Source organism: Falco rusticolus, chromosome 4 (assembly GCF_015220075.1).
Source record: "Falco rusticolus isolate bFalRus1 chromosome 4, bFalRus1.pri, whole genome shotgun sequence".
Taxonomy (NCBI): domain Eukaryota; kingdom Metazoa; phylum Chordata; class Aves; order Falconiformes; family Falconidae; genus Falco; species Falco rusticolus.
In genome coordinates this window covers 57482455-57507612 of record NC_051190.1, presented here as the reverse complement: position 1 = coordinate 57507612, position 25158 = coordinate 57482455, and the positions used below count along the sequence as shown (strand labels likewise).

Below are 25158 nucleotides of genomic sequence, written 5' to 3'. Positions count from 1 at the left end.
CCATTTTCTTTCTTATTGGAAATTGAAATAACGTTACCTTTTTTGGATGGAAAGAAGTATACAGGCTGGATTTTGAGGTCTCATTGATTTTAAAGCAAAGCCGTGGCTGTAGTTCACAATGAAAAGGCGGTGTGATTCGGCTTCTGCTTTGGTGCTCGGGAGACTTGGCTTGCACTCCTGGTTCATCTAGATGGGTATCTTCCCTGTATCTTTTTCTCACATCTGAAATCGGGGTGGTGGAAATTCCTATCTGTTAAGGGTGTTCTGAGGGTGAATTGACTATTATTAGACTGGGGTGATAAATAGTCGTTACATGGGAAATTAAATTCAGGGCCAGAGATTATTTTTTTGGTGGTTAATTCTCAGATGAAAGGTCTGCTAAGGACCCTGTACACCAACACGCAGAGGTGTCTTGACAAGGGTCACTGATTTTTTCAGGGTCATGGTGGTGTATTTGCCCCTTGGGTGAGATGCTTGTATACAAGTAGAGGAGAATAAACCAGTTTGACTCTCACTTCTGGAGAGCAGCAGTTGCTTCTGCTGAAAACTTTTATAGCATATGGTTTGGATTTCTGTGTGGTGGGAAATTGGAAGATGTGGGGTAGCGCTCCCATCGTTTCTTCTGGGATTTACTGGAAGGAAATAGTAGCTGATAGGCCATGTAGCCTTTGCATAGTGAGCATGATGTCTCTGATATGTCAGATCTCTGACACATTGTAGTGCACAGGAGGCCAGGACACATATGGTAAATCTTGATGCATTTTGTATTCCTCTCTTTTCAGCCAGTCAGAATCTGAGCTCAAAAAAGAAAACATGAAAGCAGAAGTCTGAACATATGGCAACCCTAATTAAGGGGGTGATGTTATTTTTTTTTCACCTTCAAACTCATGGCAGTCATACTGACCTTAGTGCTTTTTCCTTTCCTGTGGTGCATTCAGCTATTCTCATGAAACGTTTCCTTCCTGAGCAGGGGGACTGAGTAAGCATGTGCAATCAAATATCTGTATTTTTGTTTCATGAGAAATTATGTACTTTCAGAATTTATTTTCAAACTGTCTCATAATTAGTCACATTTTGTGGGGCTTTTGTGAAGAAACATGAAGGATGCATCTCCTTTTGCAGACCGAGACTGAGATCCCTTTTATGACTGCTAAACAGAATTGAGTCTTGAACCTAGATTTGATACAAGTCAAGCTATTGGGCTTAGAGTCAGTCTTTCTTCTGCTTGGGGCTATTCTGCTTCTTATGAAATATTCACCGATCCAGAGAGACAGTGTGACTTTGTCTAACTTGATGGTGAAGGAAAATTTGTGGGATAAAGCAGACCCTGGTTCAGGTTCTGTCCCTGCTCTAAATCAGGTGATTTACATCCTAAGTGAGTCCATAGGCAGTGAGGTGATAGTGTTTATCTGCTCTCTTTCTGATCTTTCTTCTGCTGCACATTTTCTGTTGTGGCCCTGAAAAACTCTTTGATTAGCTGTCATGGTCCAACAAAAAATATCTTGCAGAAAAATTCTTGACCAGCTCCCTCAGAATTACTTAGTAAGTTATGAATTATAGAATGAGGGTGCCAATATGTTCTAGGTAATAGTACATACGGTTTCCCTTTTTATTTAATAAGTCTTTGCTAAAGTCAGCATCCCTATTTAGATCTTTGGCTTGTTTGCAGCTGCTATATTCCTACTTTACATATGACAATATAAGAAGAGCCTCTAACATGATCTTTCTCATGACCAGACTTTTGTTTTTCCCTTTTTGTGTGATTCTCCATAATTTAGATAGCTTGACAGTGTGTCTTAGTGGATTTTTAATTTTGCAGAACTCGAGTTGATTTGCTTTTGAAAAATTAACTAGTCTGTGCCCTTGAAAAGTCATTGCATCTGTTATTACCTCCACATGTGATAAGTTTAAGAAAATGATTAGCAAAGGTGTCACTCATTTCTGCATGCTGTATATCAGATCGGACTTGCTGTGAAGTAGTGAACCATATTAAAGCTGTGAAATCAGCCCTGCTCTACAGGGACTACAACCAGCTGCACCAATTTTACTACTTTTTTCCCTTGCAGATTCAGGAATGATTAGAATGGAGTTTGACAGTTTATTTACAGATTTGCTGTGACTGACAGGATGCCAGAGGGGAAATGTTTGTACTCCCTGAAGATAGTTTTTGGTAACTAAGGCTAAATATCTGACAGGACTTCTGTTACAAAACAGAGTGTGATCAACAGTTGTGTTACTGCAGAATTCAGTGCATCTTTTCATTGAAAATACAGCTAAAAATACAGGACTAAAGCCAGAAAGCCAGCATTTGCCTAGATGTGAAGTGTCTGTACAGAAGAGATGATGTGTGGCACTGGTGAATTCGAGCCTTCCAGCTCAGTTCCGACCTCTCATCCCTATAAGAAATGAGGGAGAGGAGGAAGAAAACCACTCACATGCCACCTTCTTTCCTCTTGGTCACTGATTTTCAAACTTAAAATCTGTAGGTTTCATAAATTTTTCAGTATGGGACTGGACCTCTTACATGGTAAATTCAAAATCTCCTTGACAACTGACCTGCTTCCCTTACCTTATGGGCTGCCAAGAGTTCATGGACCATGCATTGAAAACTTATGACCATGCATGTGATGTTAAGGTTCCTTGCAGTTTAACCTTGAAATGAGTAAAATAAAATTAATCTTGTTTTCCTCTTACATTTATCCCCTGGCTTTGAAGCTAGGGCAAATGGGCTTTTTCTTTTTCATGATCATGTCGTTCTGTTTCTGATTGTCAGTGTAAATCTGCAGTAACCTGACTAATGTATCCTTGTGGCATATAAAAATCAGTCTTATACAATGATACTTTGAAAACAGAAACCTTTTGGAAGAAGATATGTGAGCTAAATATTATATACAATATATGGATAGTAATAATATGCTCTGTATTCCCAGAAATAGTATCAAACATTTGATCAGGAGAGTATTTTTTGTTCATTAATAGCTCTTTGTTCATTTAAGAGGCACAGAAGCTTTTGTACATTGAAAAGGTTAATTATACTCAGAGTAAAGGTACTTGAATAAATTGTGTGGTTTATGGGTAGCAGAGGTTGAAGGTGGGCAGATTTGTCTAGCGCAGAGAAAAAATATATTTTTATTAGATTGTTAGGTGTTAAGAAGTGCTGCCAACTAGCCAAATGTAATCTGACTATTCATAAGCAAGAGATTCTGATACATTGCAGGGGTCAGAAAATATGCAGCTGGATGCTTGTGTCCTTACTTGCATTTAAGCTGGTCATACTGGTTATGTCTAGGATCGCAGATTTTAGTAGGGTTAATCTTTTTCTTAATTGGTGTTTTTTTGTTGTTGTTTTGTTTTTCTGGCTGGATTGGTAATCTACTGTAGACTGGATTCTTTGCTATATGTTTTTGTTGTAATAAGACTATGCATTGAGAAAGATGTAGAGCACAATTAGCAAAGAGTACATGAGAAAAGGCAAAATAAGCCTTTTTCAGTTGTGATCTTCTAGTGAAGTATGTCCCTTGTTAATACTGATATGTGAGGTATGACTTTACCACCTCTAAAGAAGATTTTTCTGGCTTTCTGGTTACTAGATCATTAGGCTGAACCCACCTCCCCAGTGATGGGCTTCTTCCAATGCAATCTTTACTGTGGATACAACAGGGCTGACAGATGAATTCTTATATGCATTTTTCAATTGTTGGGAATAAAAGACATACTTCTGGGAATGGGGGCTGGCATCCAGCTCAGCCCTTTCCCAAGTAAATTCTCTTTTCATTAGACTAAATGGCCGTGGTTATTCTGGACCTGCGGCTCTGACAGTCCTGGTTGCATGGTAACTTTTCTGTAATGGAAGAGTGATGGTTGTCTGGGTTCACACTGTTGTTATCCACGCAGTCAAGCAGTTCCTCAGGGAATGGGAGTGGTGATTAACCTATTCCTATGTCTTGCTATCTTGACTATTAAAAAGATTTTCTTGCAACAAGTATAACTGGCATGTCGCAGCTTCACAGTTTTGTCAGGCTTTGTTCTGTCCATCCTGGCTATGGAGAAGAGAGTTTATTCCCTGTCTCCTTGTGGATGATATTTTTATCACGTTTCTGCTGTTAATACTGCCTGTTTATAAAAGGAGAAGCTCTACCCTTAAGGGTGAAGGCAGGTTGCCCAAGGTAATGCAGGAAATCATCGGTGGTGTGAGGCAGGACTATACAATCCAACAGCTCTGAATCCTGCTTTCCAGCTGTAGTTCCAGTCTAATGCCTTTTAACAGATAGGAGACAGAAGTAGGTGTGATGTATTTTTGTTACGAGTTCAGACAATCCTGAATGTGGATCATCAAATCCGTAGCTTCCAGGTTCTCCCTGTTGCTGTAAGGAGTTGCTAGGTATCCAATGAGCTGCCGTATTCCTGGCTGATGGCATCGTTCCTGCCTCGATGAGTACATCATGCTGCAGTTCCTACAGCTCATGCCAGCATGCAGGTTGTGACTCTGAACTCTGTTAAAAGATACCCTCATACTTTTTAAGACTCAAGAAAAGTGACCTAATTAGTTAAAGAACAGTCAGTTCTTCAGCCGTTGGATTATTTTATTTAAAAAGTATTAGATGGTAGAGCAGGAATTGAAGTGCGTGCTTTGAGATCAGCAGCAGAGCTGTGAACGGGAATTGTGAGTATTACTGAGGCTGTCACCCAGTGCCTAAAGACAAAAGCAGAATTACCATGAGAAGGTCATTTTTCTAAGCAAAGGACAGTTGTAAACTGCCTTTACCAGGAAAAAAATCAGTATTTGTTGCATTGCATCATTGAATTATTCATCAAGATCAGACACTTTCTTGTTCAATTTACTTTGTCATTTTCTTCTAGCTTATTCTCAGCAGTTTGGATGAAAATGTAACACAGTAGCACCTGCTTACAAGAGACATTCAATTCACTAGATGTCTTGATTGGAAAGACATTTGCTTTGGTCCAAGCTAAAATCAAATGCTCTTTGTTTTAATGGGATATTCATGTTTTATGGACAAATAACTAGAATTGGTGTTACAATATTTTTCTGTTAACCTGTTCTTACTGTTTTAGCGAGTCATTTCAAGGCCTTAATTTAGAATAAACAGGATTTGCTCACAGATCAGATCCTGCATCTTTTCTTCTGTTCTGTACAGCCTCTGTTGAAACAAGTAAGTGTTTTCACAGCAGTAAGATTTGATTGTCTAGAAAGGTGTAAACATTCCTTTTCCTGAAATTGCTTCATGTATATAGGTGAAAATAACACTCTCTTAGGAAATTCTAGGCATGGTTAGATTGTTTCAAGACCCTAGTCCCAGTACTGAAATGAGTAAATAATAATTTCTCTGTCACTTCACAATCTTTTCTTCTTATACGCAAGTATATAGAGAAACTCAGGTACACAAGGAGATCTGAATCTGCCCCATATGTTCCTCTCACCATGATCCCTTTTTCTCTTTTGTTGCTTTCCCCCATTATTTACTTCGTTTGCATATTTTAGTGTTTCATACCATGGTGCCTGAGTCAATTTTCTTTTGAATAATTAAACAGGTACATGCCCTTGGAAAGTCATTGCACCCTTTATTGCCACTTAATGTGTTAACTGTGAGGATTTGGGAAAAGATGTTGTGCATTTTTGTTGACTGCTGTTTTATGCAGGGATTGGGTGTAACGTAGGGAATGGGACTCAGACGATGTGCTGGATTTTGGTGTTTGTGGTGAACCGTATCTTGGGGACCCAGAGGATGTACCCAGGCTGGAAAACCCTGTCCTTTTGCCATTTCAAAGGAAGATGTGAGCAGCCTCTTACTTTAAAATAATAATAAAGTAATAATAATAAAAAGCTAGTAATAATAATAAATAAAATTGATCAAGTCAGTGGCTATTCAGTGATGTCCCGTACTTACATGGGGCTGGATTTTAGGTAGCGGGAAGTTTTGGCCTCTGCAGAAGAAAATGTAAGGAAAAGAATTGGTCAGGAGTCTTCTGTGCTATGGGTTTGGGAGAAGGGGAAGATAGAGGGGGTGGACAGGAGGACTTTTGCAGCTTGCTAATAAAGCTGGCTGAGACTTCTCTGAAGGGGTGGCAGAGCCAGACACGGGGGATTGGGGTGGGTAACGTGCTCCGAGCTGCTCTGGGTATGGCTGGGTTAACGGGGAAGTTTCTGTAAGCAGTGGAGAGCTCCAGGTTCTCATTAGAATCCTGAGCCAGGTGAGCTTGAGCATAGCTGTACTACAGGTGCAGCTCTAGCGGCGATATTATAGGGATTTGTTAAAATTCCGCTGGCTTGGATAACTGAGTCGCTGTTCTGGTTGCAGGAGCAATGAGCGTGCACCAGGGTAGGCCAGTGACAAAACGTGCTTTGTTAAATTGCATTTTATATAACTGTTGTCTGGTAGTCATGCTTTATTTTCTCCCCTGCTTTTTCTAGTGAATACTCTTAACTGTAAACATATTTCAGTGTCTTTGGTCACTCTAAATGACGTTAAAATGTGCGTTTGCCCTCATTGCTCATTCAAGCCCTACTCTTTGCAATTAGGATGCTAGTAGAAATTCATATTGATTTCTAGGTGCGTGTTTTCCTTAGGATAGGACGTATGTCTGCTTAAATGTTACAAAATAAACCAAGGCAGTTTGTGTTCTTTAATGCCAAGAAATAAATTGTTTGGATTGTGTGACTTGTTACTCAGCATGCAGCAAGTGCTGGGGAGAGATATCCTGGCTGATCCCTGGGGCCAAGGCAGCTGCCGGACTCCAGCTCCGTGGCATGGAGGTGAAATCTCTGCTCCAACTGTCGAAGGCAAAGAATTCCTTTAAAAAGCAAAACTTCTGCGTGGTCAAGCTTGAGGAGAAACTACGGACCGCAGCACTGCAGCTTGTGCTTTTGATGTTTTTTGAGTTGATTAATGAATGTAGAAATAGAAGGAAAAGGTTACGACAGGATGGTTTTGGATTCAGTGCAATCAGAAGTGATTTATTCAGAGACAAGGGGCTCCACCCATCGATATGGTTCTTTTCGCTTGGCCTTTGGAAGAGCTTACCATAGAATTGCTCAGCTGTGATTAAAATTTCCCTGTGCCAGCGTGGCTGATGTGTTCAGCCAAATGCTAAATGAGATGCATCCAGTTTTGGGGTTCGTCAGTGGGAGAAAACATGGGGCGTATCACAGCAGTTTATAAAAGAGGAGCCGTTAGAATTGAAGAGATTAACATCTCAGGGAAGGCTGCAGGCACAAAGCATATGTAAATAATGATCATTGGTTAACAGGCATCAGTGCCTTGCAGATAAAGAACTGTTATAGATTGTAAAAGAGATTATCAAAATCCCTCAAACCAGAGAGTGTTAATGATGCAGATCATGAAATGTGTGGTGACTGAGATTTAAATGTGTGTTTTGATATAGATTGTATGATCGCTCATCAAAAGCTTCAGACCTGTTGTTTTTTAAAGAGTGTTTTCTTTACTATCTGAATCAAATATGTCAGCTCTGCAATCTGTGGCAGGTTAATTGAAATGCAGTGAGAGTGCAAGATCTGAATCAAGCATGAGGTTGGCAAACTTTGTTCATCCTTTTATTTATGCAGATCTCTAAAAGTAACCACTTAGCTTGAGAATTGTTGATGAAATTAGTGTGATCTTCCATCCTTCCTTAGATAGGAAGGATTTGGGCTGTATGGAATCTAAAGGAACAATTTCAAAGGTGTCATATTTGACTGGATTGAGTGAATGTACAGCAGAAGCTTGAGGAGCATCTTATTGTTGTAGCATTGTAGTGACTTTTCAGTGTCCAGTGATGGACTTCATCTGACTTGAGTGAAATTCTGCAAGTGGCATGCCCAAAATACCCCAAGGTAGTTTTTGCTGTCTCCCTTTTCCTCATGAACTGTTATTTAATTTTGAGTGATTGAATTTGGTGACACTTAGTGCACATTGAAGGGAGGAATTTATAATGCTAACTAAAGCAAAGGGTATTTCAGGTTTGTTCTTTGTGAGCTGTTCTTGCTGTTCTGCCAAATGTGTGCACCTCTGCCACGTCATGCCAGAGCTTCTAATTGGACTCCTGTCCTAAGATCAAATAATGTCCTCAGAGACTGTCAGCAGGAGGAAAAAAAAAAAAGACCACCAAACACAAATTTGTAAAAGCCCTTGAACTACACAGTATGAGGGATTGAAGACGTTCTTTCCTTCTCCTTAACTGGATCTTTGTTTCCCATTGCAGTGGTTTCTTAGTGGCTTTAACTTTTATTGATTGTATGGGAACACGATGGCAATGAAGGATGTTCAGGTACTAGGATGATACACCAGGTCTGGGTACCCACCCCTCAGCTGGAGGGGATTGTGATAAGGGCAGACACTAAAAAAAAAAACCCCTTTGCCATCAGAAAATCTCCCCACATTCCAGTGGCATGAAGTTATTAGGGTGTTTGAGAGGAGTTGTTTGTACTAAGGGGTTGTATTGTTCAGTACCCAACAGTGTACCCTTCCTAGGTCTAATATTTCATTTAAAAGCAATTTGCCTGAATAAAATAAAATATGCATGATGGGTGAACACAGATGAGCTCTGTTAATGTATTCTAATTAACTTGCTAAAAATATTTTAAAATCTTAATAAGCTTAAAGAGAATTTCTGATGATCAGATGCAATGTTAATGAGCATGGTATAAAAACATAAGAAGGTGAAGTAGATAGCTGATTGGCAGTTGCAGTGCTGTCTGTACAGCTAACATTTTTCATGTGCAAAAGATAGATCTTTCGGTTATATTTTAGCTTTTGTCTTGGTAGCTAATTTCTCAAGATCTATTTCTAGAAAGCTTAATGAACACAGCATAAAAAAAAAAATACCTGTTTGATTTGGGGTGGAGTGGGGGTTTTATTGCTTCATTATGCTTTAGAAAAACACGCTAAGGACATTTATAATAAAGTATCTGTGTTCTTTGTGTGTGGGAGAATGACTCTTTTCCTTTTATATATGCCATAAATCTCAGATTGTAGTTCTTTTTCTCTCCAGGCTATTAGGTTTCTGCAGACTGTATTTCATTCCTTAGCACCTATAGTTGCTTGGCAACAGCATTCGATTTACATGAACCCAGCCCAGTGAATGAATAGTTACCTGGAACCTTCCTGCACAGAAACCCCAAGAAACGTAGCGGTTCTCCCATTCAGTATGACAATTATTAGGACATATTAATTGCTTCTCTCTATTCATCTTTCCATAGCCTTTATTTTTAAGTTAAAGGGGGAAAAACTGTATTCTCTGTTTAGTTCTAGCCTGCCAGAGGTTACAAAATTCATTTATAAATAATCCACTTGGAAAGCAGGAGGTTTATTAATAACAGAAGACTTTAGTAGTGCTCAGGGCCTCAACTGGTACAAGTGGTCCCCAGTGCTGGATTCTGTAGGTACCGTAAAAAAAACCAAGAGCCTCAAAGGAGTGAAGTGACCCACCACAGTCACATATAGAAGGTCAGTGGGGGTTTTTTTTTGGCTGGTAAGTTAGGTACGGTTTTTAGGGAGAAAAAGAAGCAAATGTTTCCTACTCAATGTATTTGTTTGGCTTCTGGTATATGGAACTTTGTTGAACAAACAAGATAAACAGATTTTCTGCTATCTCAGCCTAGTGTTTTGTGAGCAGGTACACCCTCCTATCAATTCATTTTACGCTTACGAAGTACTTTACAGCCTGTAGGTTATTTCTATTGAGAGGAGTGGGAGGTATTAAAAAGAAAAATCAAGAAGAAAAATTCGTCACCAGCACCAAACTCAAAACAGCCTTACAGAGCTGGGGGAAGAAGAGCTACGGGCAATATTTGTGGATGCTGGAACAGTTGTTAATTCTTTTGGAAAATCATGTAAACTAATCACCCAAATTGCCTTATTTTGTAAGTTCTTTTCTGTTTTTCAGCTGGCTAATCCTTTGAAAAAATAAAATGATATCTGGGCTTTGACTTTTTTCTTTATAGAGGCTTGTTGTTGATAAGGTGCAAAGGCTGGTGCTGAGGGAAGCAGAGTAGTCCTGAGATCTGGTAGAGATCTGGTTTGCAAATCTAGATCCCAAACGGATTTTTTTTTCCAAGTTTGTGGTGATTTGGGTTCCTCTAGAATTAAAATACCCGGAAGGATATTCTTTCCTCTTTTCAGTCAAGTGGTATTCAAGGTCAGGCCATCACACCCTGTACCTTTTAATTTTATCCTGTGGCTTTAGGTAATGCTGAACTTGCAGCTGATTATTATTGTATTTTCTCCTGTGGACATGTCTTGCTACTGATGCACAGACTCTGCAGATTAACTAATGCAGAATTGAATGTGTTTGTGATGTAAGTAATGAAGAGGTCTTTGTTCTATTCTTGGTTGTTCTACTGATTTTGTGCGACCTTGGGTACCTCGTTTGTATCCTTCCTTGCTTTTCTCATATTAACCTTCGATGGATGGTGTCACATGTTGATTTGCCAATGTAATCTTCTGTTTCCCTTAGAAGATTTGAAAGGCTGAAAATTGCTGTATATGAGGACAAAATAGTTTTAAAACAATGAGAAAACAATGGGTTTTGTGTTTCTAAATAACGTGGTAGCAAGCGTTATGTACCGATGTGTGATTCGTAAAGCCATGTACAGTACTTACATCAGAGTTGTGACAGCCATGGGAGGGTGTATGTTTTGCTGAGTGTCACGCACAAATTTCTCATGTGTCAGAAGATTTTGAGGCAATACTGAGCTTTGCTGAAATACTAGCAACAGAGCACATAAAATTTGTTGGGTTTAGTCAGTGGAAAATGCCTAAGGTAGCAGTGACCTGCATCTTGCATGCTCCTGACTTTGGGTGGGTATCTCACCTCCAGTCCTGGGAACTGAGCAGCAGGAATTGTAAGTTTGCATTTCCAGGGTTCCGAGAGGCACCGATGTGTAGCTTGGTGCAGAGCCCTCCTGAACTCAGGGTTTTTTTGCAACAGGGGCCATAGAACATCTGACCTCCTACTGCAGCACTGCAGGGCATGTGTCTGTTGGGGCTACAGACCTTCAGAGCTGGAATGTTCTCCCAAGAAGGCAGGCAGGTTTGTAGCACAAGGTTCTCTGTCATTTATCAGTTTCCTGCTAAGTATTTGGATAGGCAAACTGACCAGGTGCAATATCAGCTACTTCTAGAGTAGACATTTTTGATGCTTTTACCAACTGCTCTCTTTTGATAGTGGTTTCAGTGGTGAAGACATTTCTGCTAGGCACTGGTAGTATACCAGCAGCACTAAGAATCAGTGGTTTGTGGTCTCAAAATTATGCCTTTTAATGAGTACCGGAACATAATATCCTTAGCTTATCAAAAAGAAAGACAAGATGCAATTTAATTGTGGTCTGTAAGTGCCAAAACGAGAAGGGGAAACCCAAGTCTATAGTAATGTTTTAACTGGAAGGCTACAGCCACAAAGATCAAGTGACTAGAAGATTAAAGAAGAAAAATCTAAATTATGGGGAAAGGGCACATATTTAACTTTACGGGTATTAAACATGGAAACAGCCAGTAGACACAGTAAATTCTCTGTCACTTCGGGTCCTTCAGCTGAGGTTCTGTGTCTTCTTCAGCTGACTGCAGTTCAGTGAATACAGAGCTGAGCTGGGTGGTGAGATCGCTGTGTGAAAGTTGTGTGATACCGTTTCAGCAGATGGTCCACTCTGACCTTTTACGTTTTTGGAGCTCTCTGTAGGTAGGTTATTAAGTAGCTGAATGTGGTGGCTGGATTTCAAATGCCCAGTTTGGATCTTCTCTAAGTTTTGTTTTCAGACTGGTACCACCTGCTTCAGAATATTTTTTGAGAATCAATACATTTGTCGCATTGGTTCCAGATTTCACATTTATTTTTGCTGAATGACAGGAATTCTGAAGTGGAAGGTGAAGGCAGAGGTGCTGCCAAGAGTCTATGAATAATTGTGGAAGCATGGGGTAAATCAAAGCAGGTTGCGCTTTGTTATGTTAAGCTTTGATTGGAACCTTGGCCACTTTATGGATGTTTGAGCAACAGCTGAGTAGATTTTGTGGTGATTAGTCTTTTTCCCCAACACACATTATTTTTAAGTTTCACAGTTCTTGCCATATCTAAACTTCGGGTAACAAAACAGAAGAACTTTGAGTGGCCAAAAAATAAAAAAAATTAAACCTGATGTAAGCCAGTTACATTGATATGTGAACCCATTTTACCTTACTAATTCATGAAATGTATTACTTTTTTTTTAAAGGAATTAATTCAGAATGAAGAATTTACACAAGTTAGAGATAGCAAGGGTTTATTAAACTACTTCTAGTAATAATGTCTTCAGGAGAGGACTTTTCCCTAAATAGGTTTTCAGTCTCGACCAAACAGATTTTAAGTGGTCCTTCTAATTTATCTTCCTTCGTTTCCTTAAAAGCTTTCACAGAAATATTTTCCAAAATATTCAGCCTATATCTACAAAAACTTTTGGTCTGAATCTCTTTTCTTTTTTTTTTTTTTCCTTTTTTTCTCTTTTTTCCCTTTTTTTTCCCCCTTGCTGTAAGTGCCAGTACTGAGTTGTGGATTTATTTTTTTACACATTACCATTGGAATTTATCCCTGGCTTCATCAAAATATTCTGTCAAATAGAAATATGCATCTCAAAAAAAAAAAATCACAGCAAATTGATAAGCAATTGCAGCTCTGCACTATTTCTACAAAAATGCAGATACTTCAGAGGTCTTGTTGGGAGGGTGTCAATGTATATGTTATAACAGTATTACAACTATTGATCTGCTTTGTTCCCAAATAAGTCTTTACCATTCATGTACCAAAGTTTTTCTTGCTGTATAACCCTGCCAAAGTCAATGAAATTGAATTGTCCGTGGGGTTGTATCTGGAGTAGGTTTTGTTTCTGATAGTACATCTTAGGCTGCGTGTACTTTTGTGGTGATCTGCAATAATTTAAGGTGCTGTTAAGAGAGAATTTATGTACATGTTTTTCTATGTTTATTTTTTCTGAAATCCATCAAAAAGGGGAAGGCTTTGAGTCAATGTTAAATTTTAATTCATATCTGAAGTGAGCTAGGCTGAGGATTTTCGGACTCAGGTGATTTGGTGTCTTTGCATTTCAAAACCTGAAGCTTAAAGTTTTGTCTTTATTGAAGCAGGGTCTTAGGAAAGCCAAATTTGGCACCCTCATGAAGAACAATTTCTGCTGTTAGAAGTTATTTGAGAATATAAGGTGACCTAGACTATCAGTGGCATAAGAGTCTTGACCATGGATACCTTTCCTACTCTGTTTTACTTTGGTGTGTGCGCATCTACTCATTTTAGTGGTGGCATTCTTGCCTTAGAGTAGTGTGAGCAAGAAAAATCGTGCCTGTTCTTACCTACATCATTGTAGAGACATTATCTGTATAAGTAGAATAAATTGTTGAGGATATTAGCCGTATTTGTCATGGCTGCTGAAGAAATCAAGGCTTTTTTCCCCTGTTGAATTACAGCTGGTAGGATAGTAGCTCTACTTCAGTAGCCTTTAGAGGCTGATGATAATTCTACCTTTAAAAGTTGTTTTTCTTCTCCAGGCACTGCATTTAAAAAATAAGAATAAAATTTTGTGTCTGGAAAATTTCTGACAGTCATTTGAGCAATTGAAACCCTCAGTGAAATTAAAGCATGTTACAGAATATGAAAACTTTTTTGCTTGTAAGTAAGAAAACAGCTAACCCGTATGGCAAGTCTGGCTTGCTTTTCTTTGGAATAAATTAGCTGATGCTTTAAAGTGAAAGTTAGAAACACTTCTAAAACTATTTTTTTAATGGCTTTTATGAATCACAGTATTGTTTTTAGAATTGCAAAGGTGGCTGAATTTGTTTGAGTATTTGGCTTCAAGCTTGTAATTTTTTCACTCAGACAGTTGTATTGGGTCTAAATTAAAAAAAGAAGCGAAAAAGAAAAGAAAAAAAAAGTGTGTGTTCCAATTTACGTTACTTTTGCCTTAGGTAGATAGTGTCTAATATGCTGAAGGCTGGTTTGTGGCAGTCTTTTTTTTTTTTTTTTTTCTGTTAATGAAAGTTATGCCAAAAGTGATGCAGCACAATGAGGTAGAGAAGCAAGCGCCTTTGGACCCAGTCCTAGAACTTAGAGTAACATAAAAGGCACTCAGTACCTTGTACATTTTCATATTTTACAAGATATAGACAAGAGAAACCTTTTACCATAGCGGGAGTTTAATTTCACAGTCCTTATATGAATATGAAAGATTAGCATGAATATTGGAAGAGTTAGTATGCAAGAAGGGCAATTTTGGAACATTTGTTTTATAAAAGGGACAAAATAATCATATATTCTTGGTTTGTTTTTCTTGAATGAAAAGCTAGAAAATACTTTTTTTGAAATTATAGTGTTTGGAGTTAATCAGAGAAATAAAGGAGGGGCTGATACGTTTCTTCTTGCTTGCAAATTGTAAATTGCAGTTATTTGCAATCATGCTTATAGCTGGCCTGGGTTCATGTGCATAATCAGCTGCTTTTTGAATGCATGTTCCGTTGTTCTGTTTTATTTATGGATTCAGTTGTGATGAGAAAGATGTTGTGAAGTTGTTTGGATGAAGCCTTGGAAACGTCTTTTAGGAGTTTTGAAAGACAGAGAGTGCCTGGAGTTTGGGATACAAACCAGGGCTCTGTGCAGCACTGGAAGTTTAGATGAAAAAGCTAGAGTTTTCAGCCTTAAAATCTAAGGTCAAATTCTGCTTTCGGAGTTTGCAGCCCATGAGCCAGCAAAATTCTAGACTGACACAGGCACATTGTTACAGTCCAGTTGAAATATAGCCAGATCCAAAAGCCCTGAGCCATCCCAGGAGCCATCCCATCGGTTTCAGCATCTGGACCAGTTAGTGGTCTGATCTGACCCACTCCTGGTGGAAGAGGAGGCTGAACTTCTGCCTCCAGTCATCTTGCACAAACGATGTGGCAGCAGACTTTGGTACTAATTATCAGCACAAACCTTCTGATTGATGGAAGTTTGCTTATGTGATTATTTTTTTAATAGCTGTGGTTAATGGGCCAAGACCATTAAAGGGGATGTCAGACTGTTCAGGAGACACTCGCCCTGTGTTACTGATTCTGCTGTCTCACTTGCTGAATCCACTCGGGCAGTGCTCCTTGAGTCTGCACTTTCCAAAATCTTTGTTATTCCTGCACTTTTTGGCTTACTCTACTTAAACTTCTTGCTCTTCTGGAAAGGCATCAGATCTGTTTTTATAAATACATAGTGATGCAGGACCAGTCTTTTTGGGACCACTGACAATGGCTGGACACAAATAACAGTAATTTCTCTCCTCAGCAACAGATTATTTTTATGCCCCCTCCCCATACATGCCTTTCAATGAAAGCAATATTTTGGCTGAAAACAAGAGCCAGGAGATGAACTTTAACTAATAATTCAGTTCTTGCTGGATCTTTGTGAAGGGCAGAATGGAGGTTGTTGTCTGAGTAGTAACATGCATAGAGTGGGCTGCCTTCTCACCTTGTGTGGGAAAATGCCTTGTGCTCAGTTTTCCCACATGTTCCCAAGTGAACTTCTTGGGTCTTCCCCCCTCCTCCTGTCCAGTGGGAATTATTATTTTACCTGAATTTCATTTATATCAGTCACTACATTCCACGGCAGATAACAGATCTGTGCAAGATGTGCATATTGCAGGATGACACCATGCCATGAGCAGCTGCAGATGCTTTCTAGATAGGGTTAAAGTTCTCGATCAGATCTCTGAAAAATCATTAGTTTTTAAATAGGAAGGAAATAAACTGGTTGGTTAGGTACTATGCAGGGAGCTTTTAATTAAAAGATGTTTAAAACTGATTCTCTCAGTTTTTAAACAACAAACAATGATGTTTGCTACAACTGTTGGGTTTTTGTGTGTGTTGGTTTTTGAATTTTTTTTTAGTAACACTGTATTTAAGTTCTTTCTGTGCACTGCCATAGGGGATAGATGGTAGCTCCTGACAGATTCAAACACAGCCGGCTGAGAACACTGCTAGTGATGGATGAACGATGTCTTTGTTAAATGCCCCTGTATACATAAATGATGGGCTTTCTTTATTTATTTATAAGATGTATCCAATTACACATCTCAGAGCAAATGTTCCCCGTTCAGTAGAGCACACAATATTGGCATTAAAAAGACAATCCCTGAAATCAGTGATCAATGCATTTTCCTCACTCTCTGGAGAGAGTTTGAAATAAGAGGTAAACCTAAAATTCAGCAAATTCCAGTAAATACTTTTGCGACCTAGTCCTCATCTGTAAGAAGCAGCTGAAACTCAACCAAGGAAGCCATTGCCTCTGCTCTGACCGCACGCAGAGCTGCCTCTGGAAACGCGGTGCCCTGGGTTCACCTAAGATCACTCTTCCACATGGCCGGGATGCATATGTGCCACCATATGATCCAGTATGGTGGATCAGATTCGGTTGTCAGACAGCGATGGCTGAGGTTCACTAGGCTGTTGCCTGCTGGGATGTTTTCTGGTGAGGTGAGCCACCCTCATTATTCAAAGTGGAGGAGAATGAATGAGTGTGCCCTTCATGTAACTTCAGCATAGGGTTTGGATTTTTTTTTACTGTGTATCTGTGTGTGTTAGTACTCACAAGCTGATCCAATTTAGAACTTGAGATGTCCAACCAACGTTAGCAACTTAGTATAAATTAAGTTAGTTTCTTTTATCAAGTAGGTTAGCTATATACTGAAGTAATTCTTAGTGTTTTGCTATGAATGAATCAGTCTGGATTAAGATGGGTGTGCAGATAATCAGGGTGTTAAATACTTTTAAACTTGAGAACTGTTTGCCGCCCTGGTAAATAATCTAACTCACCTACTAGTAGGGTAAATGCGTACTCGTGAGCGGTTTGTATCAATGCAAACTGTAAATGCACCCCTACTCTTCTTATGATAACTTCGTTATATCGAAGTATTTTGAATGACAGTTCTGGCATAAATTGATAACGTAGCTAAACTCTGAATCTTCTGACCTGGCAAGGAGTAAGTCTCCTGTCCAGTCCTCGATTCCAAATGCAAACGTGTTGCCTCTTACAGGGGCAGTGGAGTCAGCTAGGAGGCACAAATCAGCCCTGCCTGGCCCATTGGTTACTGTGCCAGTGAAAGCAGGTGGCAATACACACTGACGGAGCTCTGAAACCTTTGGAAAGTTGTGGAGCAGAAGCCCAGAGACAGAGCACTGGCATGCAGCTGGAGATGAGCTAAGATACATTTGAGGTTTTCAAGGGGGTGGTTGCTGTTTGGCTTGACCACTTTTATATTGTCCACCATTCTTTCCGGATGGTGATAGCCCAGCAGTTTATTAAGCCCCATCCCAGAGGCGGTGGAGAGGCAAGCATGCCTTATTCTTTGGTTGTAGCTGCTGTGAAGTGTGGCAGACGTGTCTGTTTCTCATTCTGTCTTGCTGGCTGTCTCTGAAATGTGATGTTTTCGTGTTGGATGTGGTAGTTCTGCAAGAATTTATATTCGCAACAAGGTTTAGCAAGACAGAATTGCAACTACTAGGCAAATCATTTGGAGTTCGGTTTGGTTTCTAGGAACAGAGGCTTACTAGTTATTTTTCACTGGTTTCTGTGCTATTATGTTGTGATAATCTTGGCAGGGATCTGTCACTCTGTGCTGGAGTAATTGAAACTTGTTTTCTCTGAGGAATCACTCTGCTGTTTGTTTTATTTGTTTACTGACATTGACAGAGATCCTAATGGCTTTTAAAACCCAATTTGTGCATCACTGAATATCCTCCAAAGAGGAAAATAAAATTTAAATTTGTCAGTAAAATAGGGTCCCCCATGCAATGCTTTGTCTGGGTCTTAGACTCCACCTGAGCTCCTAGCTCTGGGTCTAGAAATGGCACGGTGGGTCGCATCTTCTCTTTATTTCTAATTCTGTCTTCAGGGCTTTTGTCATTAAGACACTTGAAAGGATAAATTACAATAAGTTATTTAGGGCATCAGTATAGACCAGCTTTGCCTTGTAAAAAATAAATTATCATTAGCTTTTATTAAAAAGGAGGTTAAAATAACAAAATAATAACCACACTGAAATTCCCTTTTTGGGAGGGTATACGTGATGATATCACTTATTATTGTCATAAATCAGGGTAATTAAGTGGTTAGATTTTTTTTAATGTATGATATCAAAGTATTTATGAGTTTATTTTGTTTTAATCCTTTAAAGTAGTTCAGAGAGATAATTTGGAATACTCATGTTCATAGTGCCTTGCTGAATTGTGGTTATGCGTAGATGCATGACTTGTTACACACAAATAAATGATGAGGCATGGGAAAGACATTTTCTTTAAATACTAAAGAATGCAGGATAATTTATTTTTTTAATGCCCCCAAACTGTGGGTTCGCATTGGGTGAAGATTCAGATATTTTTTTTGATTGAAGTGACTTAGACCATCTCTAATTACCTTTCGACACACTTCCTTGTCACTCATGCATATAGGGATTGCCCAAGTTTCAGTGAACTCTTGACTGTGAACGTCACAGAGAGCTAAGTTTGGAAAATAGTGGTGATTTTTAAAGGTTATCTGTCAGTTTGTATATATACAGCTATGAGCCAAACCCATCTGACCTCAAACCAGAGCTGTAGTATAACAGCACTCTGCCTTTCTTGCTGTGTATCTGTTTTGCAAACCTCCCTGACTTTGTTAGCGCTATAATAACAATGGATCTGCAATATGCCTCTTCTAAGGAAGTGTTCTAACGTCTCTTGCGAAGGTGGGTAATTAGTCTTACCCCCTTTTTTACAGAAGTTAAATTAGAGGTAGAGAGAGAGAGAGAGCCCAGATCACCCGACTTGCACCTCCTTGTTCTCATTGCTTGGTTTGGAAGCACAAATCGTGACAATATGCACGTTCAGTCTGATCTGTGTGTTGTGTTGCATTGCAGTGCCTAGAACAAGGATCTTGGCTACGGGCGGTGCATCCCACAATAAAAAGATCTTACAGGTAAGTAGAAAATTAAATCCTTTGAACTGAACTTACAGTTACATCTTCATTTTTAGTTTGAGGTACTGAATCCAAATCCCTGCAGCTGCACAAGAAGGTGTTGGTGTGGGATTGCAAATCTGCTGCAGGTCTTCAGGGCTTTTCTTCAGGTTTGGTGTGGAAACCATTAGCCTAATGATTATTTTGTATTGAACTTTAAAGGTTTTCTGGGTTTTTTTTACACTTGACAAGTTTTATGAATGTGTATCTGAAGCACTGATGATTTCCAGGTCTCATCACTTAAATCAAATCAATCAGCAAAGAAATCTAGAAGAGACTTGATACAACACCTGAGATTTTTGTAGGTTTTGCCATTCAGATCAAAGACCATGAATTTAAACTGGAGAGGGATTATGTGGTGTTGAACACCTAGAAAACCCTCATGCAAACCCCCAAACCCTTGCCCTTGTTGTTCTGAGTATCTGTTACTTATTAGCATTGTGTCATATACTGGGGGGAGGCTATGCTTCTGTACAGCCTGTCCTCCCTCTTCACACCTTACTCTGCTGCTGCTGTTGCTGCGCATCCAGCCCTGGTTAAGATCCTTCGTCCATCTTCTCAAGAACAGAGTACCGTGTGCTCCCTCTTTCTGCTTGCTGAGATTTGGCAAGCCTTGCTTGTGAATGGTGAGAGGTCCCTCAGCTGGCTCCTGCTAGCACAGAACTAGACATCTGGATTGGGATTCTTCTCACCCGAATCCAGTCACCTGCGATGTGACATCTGTGTGCGAGCTGTCAGTCCTGAGATCCTGTCAGTTACAGTGCAAAGGAAACTGGATGGTGTTTTAACTGAGCAAATGTAGACATCTCCCTGGGAGCGAGCCTGAGAGCTTCCTGTACTCCACTGACAGCTTTGACAAGCTCCCCTTTGACTAGGGGCTCCGACACTGAGCCTGGAGGTAGACATTTACACCAAAAGGCACCTGGTTTAGTCTGGGGCTAAGTCCCGGCACTGAAGTTAGTCAACACAGGGCGAATTTTTTTTCTGGAGATGCCAATCCCTTTCCATCAGCTGCGGTGTCTAGAGGCCAGCCTCAACTATGCACCATACTCTTTGACAATTGCAGTCAAAAAAGGTTTTCTGCTCTGCGAAACCTGAGCTAGATAAACAGAGGTTGAAGAGCAAAGAGCAGAAAGCTGTCTTTCTCCTAAGGCATCTAAGCCACATGTTTGTATAACCATTGGTTGTGTAGCTGATTGGGACACAGCAAATCTGGCATGTTTTGCCTGCAGATGTCACTTCTTTTCATCTACTTTGGTTATTTTGCTTAGGAACCTGACGTTGGAAAATTAGCTGATAGGTTAATTGCTTAAAACATTGGTCCCCACTGGAGTAATTCTACTAAGAATATGTCAGGAAGGAGATTGGATTAATAGATGAGTTTGTTTTTAAAGCTGTATTTCCAGTTTAGGTGCCAGGAGGATCTCTTTGCTGTGGAATGAAGGCAGAGAACTGAATATTCTTATAACATGCAATTCTGCAACATACACAGCTGAAAAATCGTGGGGATGGGAGAGTGGTAGTTGTGGTGCTTGCTCTTCACGTGTAACTACAGCTGCTTTTAAAACTCATTAAAAGTGTCTTAAAATAATATGATCAATACAGTGTCATCCACTTAATTCAATCACTGGTTAATTGGATCCTTCTTTTTAATTTAATCAAAACCTCAGAAACCATATCAGTTGCATGAGGAATAACAACTTCCATCCTTATCATGGTCAATTTTGGATAATTTGTTCCAGGGCTACAAAAGACTATCACTTAATTAATCAACATTCAGTAACTCCTATATTTTACACTGCAAAGGAGGCAACTTAGGAATATCTGTTGAAAAAAAATATAGTAGGGTAGCTTTCTCCACAGTTCTGGGAAGCTTTTTATAACATATGTGGTGCTTGATTAATGACCACATGAAACATGGTGAAATATTTTTAACAGTAAAACCTGTAACAGTTCCTTGTAAAATTATTCATGAGAGATTCTACAGTTTCAAATGACTTAATATATGAACTTTGAATAATTTTGATTTTATAATCATGTGGCACAAAAGGTAGTTATTTGTAGTGTTACAGTACTTATTAGCATTCAGAGTAGAGTAGAACAGCATTGTATAAGTCTCTGCATCTCAAAGACAAAAAAAAGACTTGCATTTTCCAAAGGAATGTACAATTCCAGCTCAAGACAAGAAATACCTGTTAGGGATGAGATGAAGCAGCAGATGGGGAATGTGCTGAAACAATATGGTAGTATTGGCTGGCAGGATGGACAGTGGAATGAGCGCTCTGTGACCTTACTACTTCCAGAGGACTTTTCAATAGATACCATGATAAATTTTCCATTTACCCTCTGGCATTGAAGCTCATGTTTTGCTCAATGCTTTCTTGCAAGCAAAGTTAGGCAATACTGACTTGGCTATCATGCCAGAAGAGAATATTTTAAGTTTGTAAGCTCAGGCTTTCATTGTATTCTAGTTAGCAACCAGCTACTTTTTGTATGAAAAATGTATGATTTTTGTATGAAAAATGGTGATTTTCAAAGGTTTTGATTTGCAGATTCCCCACAAACTTTCAGAGAAGGACACAAAATATTTCAGAAATGTCACATACAGTTTTCTTCTATAGCATATATGAATTTAATTACTTAGTCATCTTTTATGAAGCCCTGGGGCCCATGATTAGTAGGGCTGCAAATTCCTGGATCAGGGTTGCAGATCACTAATCCAAATGGTTTGGATTCCTGGAAACTCTGGCCTTACTTTAGACTTGGTTGTGTGGGTGTAAATCGGGTGATAACACTGTTCCCTTTGGCAAAAGTAATAAAACCAGCACAAGTTAGATCTGAATTGTTACCTGCTGCTTGCGTTGCTCAGCCTGAGGGGCATCTGTAGTCCTAGAGGTGATGAAACCAAATGGAAGAGTTTGTTAACAATGTTTTGGAAAAGAGTTATTGAACCTCCCGTGTCTCTATCCAAATATGTCTTCATTTTCCCCTTCTATAGCCATTTTCCTAAACATACGCTGTGAGGAAGAACACATGTACGTGTTGAATGGAAGCTGCCTGGTGTTGATTTCAAATGCAGAATAAGTGTGGTTGAATACTTTAGGTATCTGTTGGATACCCTAACAAATTCTTTGCCTGTAAGATTTTCGTCGAATTGCTCAGCCAAGGTGAGAAGAGTCTTGGTATAGTCTTCATACCTAAGGGCCCTCCATACAGGAAAATTCCTGGTAAATTTAGAAACTGGAACCAGTTCCTGTGTCTTCTTGCTGCTAACCCTAATAGCAGAGAAAGGTGGAGGTGAAGACAGGCTTAGCAGGCCTTCATACTGCTGGAGCTTTTATTTTATCAAAGTTGAGAACTGAGGAGCCATGACTGGTTCCTCTCGCTCCTCCTTTTCCCACTTGGCTCAGCCCTAAACGCAATGGAAGAATACAGGCACCAGTGGTGGGCTCCTGAGCAGATCTCCTTGCCCTGGTTTAATCCTTTGGCATGGGCTGATTGTGTGGGCTTACGAGGGAGATGATGCTTGAACCTGGACTTCTCTGAATTTGAAATAAAGAGATGTGGAGAGAAATGGGACTTTGTTTACTGGCTGCGGTTACATCTGTAGCTCAGATTTACAAATACCCTGTTGTGTGACAAGCTCAGGACTCGTTGTTGCCTGCAGTGCTTCTTTCCTGTGGGAACCCAATGTTTGGCTGGGGTGTATGGTAGCTATTTGTTTTCCTAAGCAGAGATAGGGGATTGCTTACCCCTGGTATTTCATGGACATGCATAACCAATGCTTTGATACTTCTTAGGTCCTGTCTGATGTGTTCAACGCACCGGTGTACACTATTGATACGGCCAACTCTGCTTGTTTGGGAAGTGCTTACAGAGCAATTCAAGGTAAGACTGTAAGGAGATATTTCTGAGCGGCCTGGCATTTAATTTCACTTGGGTTAATACTTGGGATTAACATTACTGAAAATGGGGGAGAATAAAGCTGGTGGAGGGTCTGACTGGAAGGTCACTCAGGTCAAAGAGGGTTTTCTGCTCTTAGTGTGCTTGATCAGGCCCAAGAATAACATTTACAGCAGAATTCAAGTCTGGTGGCGGCTTCTCAGCCAAGCGATAGGGCCTGGAACTGTTGGTACTGACAGGGGAAAGTCTAAGGGCCTGGAACCTGGGTACTGACGGGGAAAGTTCTAGGGCGATTTTTTTTTTTTTTGACAGGGGAAAGTTCTAAGGAGGCCTCGAACCTGTTGGTACTGACAGGGGAAAGTGCTAAGGGCCTCGAACCTGTGGTACTGACAGGGGAAAGTGCTAAGGGCCTCGAACCTGTTGGTACTGACAGGGGGGAAAGTTCTAAGGGCCTCGAACCTGTTGGTACTGACAGGGGAAAGTTCTAAGGGCCTCGAACCTGTTGGTACTGACAGGGGAAAGTTCTAAGGGGCCTCGAACCTGTTGGTACTGACAGGGGAAAGTTCTAAGGGCCTCGAACCTGTTGGTACTGACAGGGGAAAGTTCTAAGGGCCTCGAACCTGTTGGTACTGACAGGGGAAAGTTCTAAGGGCCTCGAACCTGTTGGTACTGACAGGGGAAAGTCTAGGACCTTAATGTGTTGAGTTGCTACTCCACGTGCTGCTCTTGGGAGAATACAGCCAAGTGAAGGTGCTGGTGTAGCCTGCTGCCTGAGTTTGGGGGGCAGGCTGTGAACTGAATTGCTGAAATGGCCAAACCAAGCAAAAGATAAATCCTAGCAAAGAAGATCAGAGAGATCAGGGACAACAGGACCAGTAATATCACTGGCCAAATGAACGTCACTAAATCTATATGTATCTTCCAGCTTTCAAATGTCAAGACGAAGGATATGCAAGGTGTCCTGGGCTCCATGCATTTTCTCTTATAAAAGCATGAATCTTGGGATACTCTTAGGTTGACCAGTCATTTTGCTTGCTGTACTACATCACTCACTGTAATGTAACAGTCTGAGTCCCTGATTTAAAGTGTTAGTTGATTTAAATCTATTAATACATGCAGGTGTATGTTAAAGGTGGGCCATCAGCCATTTAAGAGTTGAATCCCAAGCAGGAAATTTTATTAATGTGGTTTAAAACAATTTCTACTGTCTTACAGCTAAACAAATCAAAGGCATGTGTGTCAATTCTGAAGTCCTTATTTATGCCAATTTTTCTTAGCCTCAGTTTTTCTGATTAGAAGCTTTAGGATTTGGACCTTAAGATTTGTAAGTTCTGTACATGTTCATGTAGGATCATGGGATTGCAACAAGCATGGAAAAGATAACATCAGTCATCAGAAGAAATCAGCCAGGTTTTAATTTTAGAAGCAAATTCTGCTGTCACATTATAGCATCTGAAGACTGCATGCTCTCTTGCATTTGAAAACAGCACAGAAAACTGCACAGTTTTATTACTGACAAAACTTGAGTTGATGTGTTCAATGCACGCAGCATGTGCTCCTTTTTATTTCCAGAAAAGACGCAAGGGTTCTGTCAGGCAAAGTACGCTCTTGCAGGGCAGTGGAAACAGTGCCGTTAGATTAACAGTATGTTTGAAGCCACGATGTGACCATTTTTCCACCTTGGGGACCAAGTTTCCAAACTGTTTTCCTCTGCACTCAACCTTTGCCTACTGCTTCAGAACCACTAGAAACTTCCCAGTGCCTAACGCTGCAGGCAAATTCCTTGTCCGTGAACGTATGTGAAACGTGGAGCTGTCCTTAAAGTTCGTGCAGATATTCTGTTTGTGTGGAAGATGTGTATTCTGGCTGCCAGTTTGGCATATGAAGTCTCGAGGCTTGGTTGACAGAGCCTTTGAGGGAAGATTTCAGATGCCATGTTGATGGAGGGACTCCTCAGCTCAGGTGCGCTGGCAGCCAAGCCCCAGGGGCTTGCTGTTTGTGTTTCTAAATGGCATGTCTGATTGATGCTTTCAGCTGACTCACTCTTGGCCAGGCAAAGGAATTGAGTAAAAGTGAAGACTTGGTAATATAAATGAAATATTGATGGCAAAGTCTTTGTAATAATGTTACAATGTACACCTGCAAGTAGGGTGTTCTGCAGTTAGCCTGGGGTTCTTAGAAGGTGTACAAGGAGCTCCTGAAATGCTGTGATTCACTTGCAAAGCAAGATGGTGTAGTAGCAGAACTCTG

The 25158-nt window shown here is 40.1% G+C and overlaps 1 protein-coding gene across 3 annotated transcripts in view; it reads left to right on the top strand.

Moving 5' to 3' along the window:
- XYLB (xylulokinase) overlaps positions 1–25158 on the top strand; it is an 85150-nt gene that overhangs the window by 50978 nt on the left and 9014 nt on the right. For 2 of the 3 annotated variants that reach the window (XM_037383773.1, XM_037383772.1), the window contains 3 exons: positions 10945–11046; positions 18908–18966; positions 22806–22893. In XM_037383773.1, coding sequence (XP_037239670.1) covers positions 10945–11046; positions 18908–18966; positions 22806–22893 — 249 coding nt within the window. The remainder of the gene's footprint in view (positions 1–10944; positions 11047–18907; positions 18967–22805; positions 22894–25158) is intronic. The other variant, XM_037383775.1, reaches the window with a different exon arrangement.